General features: G+C 39.0%; 1 protein-coding gene across 1 annotated transcript in view; it reads right to left on the bottom strand.

Moving 5' to 3' along the window:
- Positions 1 to 701: 701 nt before the first annotated feature.
- LOC133537565 (P2X purinoceptor 5-like) overlaps positions 702 to 10,214 on the bottom strand; it is a 25,794-nt gene continuing 16,281 nt past the window's right edge. Inside the window, exons 5-12 of the mRNA XM_061878695.1 lie at positions 4,099 to 4,180; positions 3,930 to 4,007; positions 3,717 to 3,858; positions 3,508 to 3,644; positions 3,321 to 3,414; positions 1,098 to 1,163; positions 927 to 1,003; positions 702 to 836 (exon numbers count right to left, since the gene is read on the bottom strand). Of these exons, the coding sequence (XP_061734679.1) occupies positions 758 to 836; positions 927 to 1,003; positions 1,098 to 1,163; positions 3,321 to 3,414; positions 3,508 to 3,644; positions 3,717 to 3,858; positions 3,930 to 4,007; positions 4,099 to 4,180 (755 nt within the window). The 3' untranslated portion in view covers positions 702 to 757. The remainder of the gene's footprint in view (positions 837 to 926; positions 1,004 to 1,097; positions 1,164 to 3,320; positions 3,415 to 3,507; positions 3,645 to 3,716; positions 3,859 to 3,929; positions 4,008 to 4,098; positions 4,181 to 10,214) is intronic.

Below are 10,214 nucleotides of genomic sequence, written 5' to 3'. Positions count from 1 at the left end.
GGCAAGAAATCTGTGTTCAAAGGACTCCGGCTTATTAGTGATTCCCAAAGCCCAAAAAAAGTCTGCGGGCTATAGAGCGTTTTCATTTCGGGCTCCAGTACTCTGGAATGCCCTCCCGGTAACAGTTCGAGATGCCACCTCAGTAGAAGCATTTAAGTCTCACCTTAAAACTCATTTGTATACTCTAGCCTTTAAATAGACTCCCTTTTTAGACCAGTTGATCTGCCGTTTCTTTTCTTTTTCTCCTATGTCCCACTCTGCCTTGTGGAGGGGGTCCGGTCCGATCCGGTGGCCATGTACTGCTCGCCTGTGTATCGGCTGGGGACATCTCTGCGCTGCTGATCCGCCTCCGCTTGGGATGTTTTCCTGCTGGCTCCGCTGTGAACGGGACTCTCGCTGCTGTGTTGGATCCATTATGGATTGAACTTTCACAGTATCATGTTAGACCCGCTCGACATCCATTGCTTTCCTCCTCTCCAAGGTTCTCATAGTCATCATTGTCACCGACGTCCCACTGGGTGTGAGTTTTCCTTGCCCTTATGTGGGCCTCCCGAGGATGTCGTAGTGGTTTGTGCAGCCCTTTGAGACACTAGTGATTTAGGGCTATATAAGTAAACATTGATTGATTGATTGATGTTTGTGTTCGGCTTCAGTAAGTTTTTATCCTAAACATTCCTGCCACTTCATATTACACACTATAACATGTTTACCAGTCTTTTTATTTTTGAAAATATCACAATAATATCGTGCCGTGGCCTCAATACCCTGACAATATCGTATCATGAGTTTTTGATCTTGTTATATCCTTAGTGTTGATATCTTCAGTTGCCAACTGTCTGTGGAGACACAACATACACAAACACAAAATGAGTATTAACGCTTTATCCGTGGACGCCTCCTTTTCCAAGGCTGCGGCTGAAACGTACCCTTCAAACTTCCTCTGCCGATAGGCCGTGCCATTCTTCATGAGGTAGAGAAGGATCATGTCACACAAGAATACTCCCTATTTTAGAATAAAAAAAGAGTCACCTTTGGTGATATAGCAGTGTATAAAACTAATTAAATCAAAATTCAAAACAATGAGAGATTTTACTTACCGCACCCATTAAAGCTAAACCTGAACCAACATTGATGGCTGTGGGCACAATGCTGAACATTCCAGCCTATGGACAACAGAGGAATTCAAGGTTTTATACATTAAAGTTGGGCTTGATAGATGTGGCTCTAGGTATTTTTTTATCTTTAGATAAAGATAAATATATATATATACAGTGGGGCAAAAAGTATTTAGTCAGCCACCGATTGTGCAAGTTCTCCCACTTAAAATGATGACAGAGGTCTGTAATTTTCATCATAGGTACACTTCAACTGTGAGGGACAGAATGTGAAAAAAAAATCCAGGAATTCACATTGTAGAAATTTTAAAGAATTTATTTGTAAATTATGGTGGAAAATAAGTATTTGGTCACTTCAAACAAGGAAGATCTCTGGCTCTCACAGACCTGTAACTTCTTGTTTGAGAAGCTCTTCCGTCCTCCACTCGTTACCTGTATTAATGGAACCTGTTTGAACTCGTTATCTGTATAAAAGACACCTGTCCACAGCCTCAATCAGTCAGACTCCAAACTCCACTATGGCCAAGACCAAAGAGCTGTCGAAGGACATCAGGAAAATAATTGTAGACCTGCACCAGACTGGGAAGAGTGAATCTACAATAGGCAAGCAGCTTGGTGTGAAAAAAATCAACTGTGGGAGCAATCATCAGAAAATGGAAGACGTACAAGACCACTGATAATCTCCCTCGATCTGGGGCTCCACGCAAGATCTCATCCCGTAGGGTCAAAATGATCATGAGAACGGTGAGAAAAAATCCCAGAACCACATGGGGGGACCTGGTGAATGACCTGCAGAGAGCTGGGACCAAAGTAACTAAGGTTACCATCAGTAACACACTACGCCGACAGGGAATCAAATCCTGCAGTGCCAGACGTGTCCCCCTGCTTAAGCCAGTACATGTCCAGGCCCGTCTGAAGTTTGCCAGAGAGCACATGGATGATACAGCAGAGGATTGGGAGAATGTCATGTGGTCAGTTGAAACCAAAATAGAACTTTTTGGTATAAACTCAACTTGTCGTGTTTGGAGGAAGAAAAATACTGAGTTGCATCCCAAGGACACCATACCTACTGTGAAGCATGGGGGTGAAAACATCATGCTTTGGGGCTGTTTCTCTGCTAAGGGGACAGGACGATTGAGCCGTGTTAAGGAAAAAATGAATGGGGCCATGTATCGTGAGATTTTGAGCCAAAACTTCCTTCCATCAGTGAGAGCTTTGAAGATGAAACGTGGCTGGGTCTTCCAACATGACAATGATCCCAAACACACCGCCCGGGAAACGAAAGAGTGGCTCTGTAAGAAACATTTGAAAGTCCTGGAGTGGCCTAGCCAGTCTACAGACCTCAACCCCATAGAAAATCTGTGGAGGGAGTTGAAAGTCTGTGTTGCTCCGCGACAGCCCGAAAACATCACTGCTCTCACTGCATATTATTCATATATTATACATATATTTACATTATTCATATATTATTTATTATTACTGTGGTTTATTGTGAGCAAACCGTGGTGCTGAATTTCCCGTAGGGATCAATAAAGTACTTTCTATTCTATTCTATAGAGGAATGGGCCAAAATACCAGCTACTTTGTGTGCAAACCTGGTAAAGACCTATAGTAATCGTTGGACCTCTGTTATTGCTAACAAAGGTTATATTACAAAGTATTGAGTTGAATCTTTGTTATTGACCAAATACTTATTTTCCATCATAATTTACAAATAAATTATTTAAAATTCCTACAATATGAATTCCTGGATTTTTTTTTTCACATTCTGTCTCTCACAGTTGAAGTGTACCTATGATGAAAATTACAGACCTCTGTCATCATTTTAAGTGGGAGAACTTGCACAATCGGTGGCTGACTAAATACTTTTTTGCCCCACTGTATATATGTAGACTTTAGGTTTTATTGTAATATTATCTTTACATTTGAATTCTTAACTGAGATTTTTCACAACAAAAAATTATGCAAAAATTTTATTTAAAAGGTAAATTTTAATTCATTTAAAGTATTATTATTATTATTATTATTATTTATTTTTTTAGACAAATGAATAGAACATTCTAAGTAAATATTGACACTGTATGACTGGTTGTGTTGTGATTTACTATACTTGGCCAAAAAAAAAAGGTGCCAAACAGGACTTAAATTTGACCACTAAATATGTCAAATAAAGTGATGGACACATAACAGACACATTTTGCCTACCCTCCCATTCACCATGATGTTGAATCGCACGCCGTAGACTTTGAATAGAGATCGGTAACTCTCCCCTGCTGCATTTTTATAATAGCGAGCATGCCTGGAAGAACCATTGAATCCTCATGAATAAAGTCGCAAAGATCATCTTCTGTTGTTTAAAGTCAAATATTTGAAGTCGTAAGTCAAGTCTAACCTGAAGTTGAATCCCACTGCGATTGCATTGTTGGACGCGCTGATGTCCTGGCGGGTGATGTGGTACTGTGGGTGACAGCTGGAGTAACCTTTGTCCAGGTCACAGTCCCACTTAATATGGATGCCAATCGAGCCCCCCTGGTGCAAAATACCAATATCAATTTGCGGACACGGTGCGATAACGAGAAGAATATTGGTAACGGTGCATACAAATGTTGCCATGTCACTGAAGTTGTATCCAGCTCTCAAGGTTAGATCTCCCAAGCGAAAGATGGGGCAGTAGGGGTGCAGCTTCTCATCATATCTGCATTTCTTCAAATAGGACTGGTCCGTTGTGTCCAGAATGTTAGACCTAGCAGTCAGGAAAAGCACAGTTTGTATAGACCTCGTTGTATACACGTGCTTAGCGTCTACAGGACTTACTTTGAAAATGTGAATTTAGGAAACACTATGAAATTCTTGATGTAGATAGTAAAGTTCTCTACGTTTGTCAGCAGAGACCTTTTTGGTAAAATAAAAAGTAAAAAAAATAAGAAATAATATACGATAAAAATGGATGTAACTGAATAAAAATACAAATATGTTTCCTTACTGTGGTTTAGACGGTCTCTCCACAGGACACCAGCCAAAGATTTCACACGTGCCAGTGGATAAACATCGACCACTCTTGACTCCTTCGGAAATAACAAGCATTTATGCAGACTTACTGGATTTGATTGTACTGTACATAATCCAGGTTGAATACAAACTAGTCTTACATCTCATTTCACTTCCAATTGGAAGTGAAATGAAAAACACTATAAAAACACTATAAAAACACTTAGAATGACTTCAGTAGGTTTATAGAAGAAAGGGGGAATTGTTGGCTTCTTCGCATTCCTCACAATTATTCTGAAAAGGCCTGGCCACCAGGAGTCTACCTGTGGCATTACCGCATTTTTCGAAGTATAAGTCGCACCTGCCAAAAAGGCATAATAAGGAAGAAAAATAGCATATATAAGTCGCACTGAAGTATAAGTCGCATTTTTGGGGAAATTTATTTGATAAAACCCAACACCAAGAATAGACATTTGAAAGGCAATTTCAAATAAATAAAGAATAGTGAACAACAGGCTGAATAAGTGTACGTTATATGAGGCATAAATAATCAACTGAGAAGGTGCCTGGTATGCTAACGTAACATATTATGGTAAGAGTCAATCAAATAACTATAACATATAGAACATGCTATACGTTTACCAAACAATCTGTCACTCCTAATCGATAAATCCCATGAAATCTTATACGTCTAGTCTTACGTGAATGAGCTAAATAATATCATTTGATATTTTACGGTAATGTGTTAATAATTTCACACATAAGTCGCTCCTGAGTATAAGTCGCACCCCCGGTGAATATGTTTTTTAACATTAAGAAAACTCTTTGGACATGACAATAACACCCACATAGTCCCGTTTACAAGCTGTAAACTTCAAAGTGCAATGTAGTAATAGACAACTGTATTACAATACACACTAGTCTGCAGTCAGTCCGACACGAGTAATATCAAACGATGAAATGGGCCCACAAACACGTTTTTTTAGGGCCCCAAAAAACCTATTTTGAATTCAGAAAAATGAAAATCGTGTGATTTTTTTTTTTTCAGCACCTCAGTTAGTTATTATGTGAATCTTACAACAACTTCAGAATCAATTCCGATTCTTTGGGTGACGACTCGATCCAGTGTCGAAACCAATTCTCGCAATATTTTATTTGGTATCAAAAGTCTCAAAACTTTTTCAAAACATGTTACAAAAGCTCCTTGAGGCTGACATATGGCATCTGGTAAGCCGGAGATAGAGATGGTTAGTAAGATATAGCTCAAAACGTTATGGGTGCACTGCAAAAACTGAAATCTAAGTAAGATTAAATATCTCAAATAAGGGTGATATTAGCTTATTTTCCGTCTGATAAAATAATTCTTCTCACTAAGCAGATTTTATGTTAGAGTGCTTTACTTGTTTTAAGGGTTTTGGTCCTAAATAATTTCAGTGAGATATTACAGCTTGTTGATGAGATGTTATGACCTATATTGAGTAAAAAATGCTTGGAACTAGAATATCAACTGATTCAAAACTGTGTCATCAACACTCACAAGTATAAAACTACTTTCTTAAAGTACCGTATTTTTCGGAGTATAAGTCGCGCCGGAGTATAAATCGCATTTTTTGGGGAAATTTATTTGATAAAACCCAACACCAAGAATAGACATTTGAAAGCCAATTTAAAATAAATAAAGAATAGTGAACAACAGGCTGAATAAGTGTACGTTATATGACGCATAAATAACCAACTGAGAAGGTGCCTGGTATGTTAACGTAACATATTATGGTAAGAGTCATTCAAATAACTATAACATATAGAACATGCTATATGTTTACCAAACAATCTGTCACTCCTAATCGCTAAATCCAATTAAATCTTTTACGTCTAATCTCTTATGTGAATGAGGTAAATAATATTATTTGATATTTTACGGTAATGTGTTAATAATTTCACACATTAGTCTCTTCAAACTTTTAAAAAAACTGCGACTTATAGTCCGAAAAATACGGTCATTTCTTACCTCAAGCATGAAAAAAAAAATCATGATGCCGAGCGCATATCATTATGTCAAGATAATGGCACTAGCATTTACTTAACTTAAGAATATTTTTCAACATCCATCCATCCATTTTCTACCGCTTATTCCCTTTCGGGGTCGCGGGGGGCGCTGGCGCCTATCTCAGCTACAATCGGGCGGAAGGCAGGGTACACCCTGGACAAGTCGCCACCTCATCGCAGGGCCAACACAGATAGACAGACAACATTCACACACTAGGGCCAATTTAGTGTTGCCAATCAACCTATCCCCAGGTGCATGTCTTTGGAAGTGGGAGGAAGCCGGAGTACCCGGAGGGAACCCACGCATTCACGGGGAGAACATGCAAACTCCACACAGAAAGATCCCAAGCCTGGATTTGAACCCAGGACTGCAGCAAAAATGTATTTTTTTTCTACCAAGAAAAGTGCACACGTTATTAGTTATAATATATATATTTTAAAGTATTTTGTGGTTCTTTGAGGTTAGCTAATTTTACTTGTTTTGCAAAGTCTTGACAAGCCGAATTTTCTTGTTCTATTGGCAGATAATTTTGCTTAGTTCAAATAAAATACCTGCCCTGCGATGAGGTGACGACTTGTCCAGGGTGCAACCCGCCTTCCGCCCGATTGTAGCTGAGATAGGCACCAGCGCCTCCCGTGACCCCAAAGGGAATAAACGGTAGAAAAATGGATGGATGGAATGAAATACATCTAATTTTGGTATTTTTTTTCCTTGTTTTTGTACACTGACTTTTTGCAGTGTGGATTTGGATCAAACTCTCAAGAAATGTCAAAAATAGGAATAAGAAACAAGGGATTCGATGTTGGGGGTGATTACCTTACGTTTACGTTACAGGCTGACTTCTGTGTGTATATGCTAACGGCCCCACCTCCACCCAAGACAAGAGGGTGCACTTTATTTAATTTCTTTATAAAACAGACGTGATGACGATGCAAAGACTGAGTCCTCTTGCAGCCTGTTTAGAAGATACAGACAAAGAAAAACAAATATGCATTTTGATGCATATATATTTTTCTTTGTTATTTTTGTTCAAAGAAAAAATGAAATGTATTCTTTGATCAATTACCTACACCTGGAGGTAACTTATTTATTTATTGGGGTTTGTTTGTCCGTCTGTCTGTATGTTAGTTAGCAACATACTCTAGCACAGGGGTGCTCACACTTTTTCTGCAGGCGAGCTACTTTTCAATTGACCAAGTCGAGGAGATCTACCTCATTCATATTTATAATTTATATTTATTTATTTATGAAAGAGACATTTTTGTTAACAAGTTAATGGTGTTTAATGATAATACAAGCATCAGGCATGTGATTTTTCCGTCTAAAGTCGGAATTTCTTCTTTTTTAATCTCGGGGGGGGGGGGAAATTATCTTCCGTTTTTCCGATTTTTTTCCGACCCTAAGTCAAGATTCGTTTACTTGCCTTTTGTAATCGAGACGTAGCTTATATTACGCCGTAGTTGATTGGTCGATATGTTCCTTGTGACCAATCAGGACATCTCTAACCAACTCTAACATTTGACAACCAAACAATTAAACAAGGCGACACGGTAAAGAATCTGGGTATTATCTTCGACCCAACTCTCTCCTTTGAGGCACACATTAAAAGCGTTACTAAAACGGCCTTCTTTCATCTCCGTAATATCGCTAAAATTCGCTCCATTCTGTCCACTAAAGACGCTGAGATCATTATCCATGCGTTTGTTACGTCTCGCCTCGACTACTGTAACGTATTATTTTCGGGTCTCCCCATGTCTAGCATTAAAAGATTACAGTTGGTACAAAATGCGGCTGCTAGACTTTTGACAAGAACAAGAAAGTTTGATCACATTACGCCTGTACTGGCTCACCTGCACTGGCTTCCTGTGCACTTAAGATGTGACTTTAAGGTTTTACTACTTACGTATAAAATACTACACGGTCTAGCTCCATCCTATCTTGCCGATTGTATTGTACCGTATGTCCCGGCAAGAAATCTGCGTTCAAAGGACTCCGGCTTGTTAGTGATTCCCAAAGCCCAAAAAAAGTCTGCGGGCTATAGAGCGTTTTCCGTTCGGGCTCCAGTACTCTGGTAACAGTTCGAGATGCCACCTCAGTAGAAGCATTTAAGTCTCACCTTAAAACTCATTTGTATACTCTAGCCTTTAAATAGACTCCCTTTTTAGACCAGTTGATCTGCTGTTTCTTTTCTTTTTCTTCTATGTCCCACTCTCCCCTGTGGAGGGGGTCCCGTCCGATCCGGTGGCCATGTACTGCTTGCCTGTGTATCGGCTGGGGACATCTCTGCGCTGCTGATCCGCCTCGACATCTCTGCGCTGCTGATCGTCCTCCGCTTGGGATGGTTTCCTGCTGGCTCCGCTGTGAACGGGACTCTCGCTGCTGAGTTGGACCCGCTTTGGACTGGACTCTCGCGACTGTGTTGGATCCATTGTGGATTGAACTTTCACAGTATCATGTTCGACCCGCTCGACATCCATTGCTTTCCTCCTCTCTAAGGTTTTCATAATCATTATTGTCACAGACGTCCCACTGGATCATTATTGTCACCGATGTCCCGCTGGGTGTGAGTTTTCCTTGCCCTTATGTGGGCCTACCGAGGATGTCGTGGTGGTTTGTGCAGCCCTTTGAGACACTAGTGATTTAGGGCTATATAAGTAAACATTGATTGATTGATTGATCTGTTATGAATGATGACGTTATTTCCGCCATTTTCCAAATGTAAACGATGTTGGTTCTCAAGAGAGAGGACGCTTCACGAATAAAAGAAATTGATAAACAGGTCAAAAATAAGTTTCGATGGGACTGGATGGAAAGGGAAATCACTGATACTGTTGGGAAGAAGGAAGTCACGACTTTGTTCGGCGATTTTATTCGTAAAATCGATCGTCCCGGAAAAGTTTTGTGCACGTGGTGTCATGATAATATTGACCATGGATCATGAGGTTTCAAGGCTTTGGAAGTACATGCGAAACTCCCAAAACATATGAAACAACTTGAAGCAAGGAAAACGAACTTTTCACTAGCTGGTACTTTTGGATGTCAACCGAAAGTGAGCAAACCTTACGGACTTCATCCTTTGTTTACATCGACAACTGCCGTAGACATCGAGAGGAAAGATCCACCCAAACAACCCACTTCAGTTGCAGACAGGGTAGTTAATAATGAGATAAGCAAAAAAATATTTTTGTCTGCGAAATACACATGTTTGTTTTAAATATTTACCAATTATTGCTTTGCGAAATATAAATGGGTTTTTCTAATAATAAAAAGCCACGTGAAAATATATTATGAAATTAAAGAAATTCAAAGAGTCGCGTTATTGATTCCAGTTAACAATTTATTTGAAATAAATTTGCATATAATACTATTTTGTAATATTAAGTTCTTATGTAGTCTCTTGAAACAATATTGTCAGTGGTGTAACAATATTGAAGGTATATATTTTCACACTTGTTTCATGCAATATGTCAGTGTCCTCACATTATTATTATTTCCTATTTTCAAATATGAGTAAACAATACTAAACATGTTTGGTTATTGTTATAAATTTATATCCTATTTTGGCAAAAAGAATGAAATGTTTACATTTGGTATTTTGTTATATATATAACTAAACTTGTAGGCAAGGAATTTGCAAGGAAAGCTCATGTTAGGGCTCTCCGAGCAAGTAAATGTGTGAAGTGAATTGAAGTAATGTGATAATACTGTAAATAAATTGTAGATAATAACACTGATCAATGTGACACCTGTGGATCTTGAAATGAACACAAGATTTAAATATTAGTGACTAAATACTGTTGGGACTGAACCATATACAGTGATTCATTAGGATAATTGGGGTATGTATGTTCTATTAATGATGTTTTCATGTCTTTAAACACTAAAATATTTTCTTCAAATGGTGCTGTCTTTGTTAATTTTAGCATATTAAATTGGTGAAAAACCAGGAGATTCGGGGGACGTTGCCCCCCTTGTTCCCACCGCCCTGGACCTGGCTTGGAGCCTTCGTCCCCCGGAAATTTTTTCAGTCTTTTTCATTGCGGTCAAATCACATGCCTGAAGCA

This window comes from Nerophis ophidion, linkage group LG18, assembly GCF_033978795.1.
Source record: "Nerophis ophidion isolate RoL-2023_Sa linkage group LG18, RoL_Noph_v1.0, whole genome shotgun sequence".
Lineage (NCBI taxonomy): Eukaryota > Metazoa > Chordata > Actinopteri > Syngnathiformes > Syngnathidae > Nerophis > Nerophis ophidion.
The sequence above is the reverse complement of the archived record's forward strand: the minus strand, read 5'-3'. Positions and strand labels throughout refer to the sequence as shown.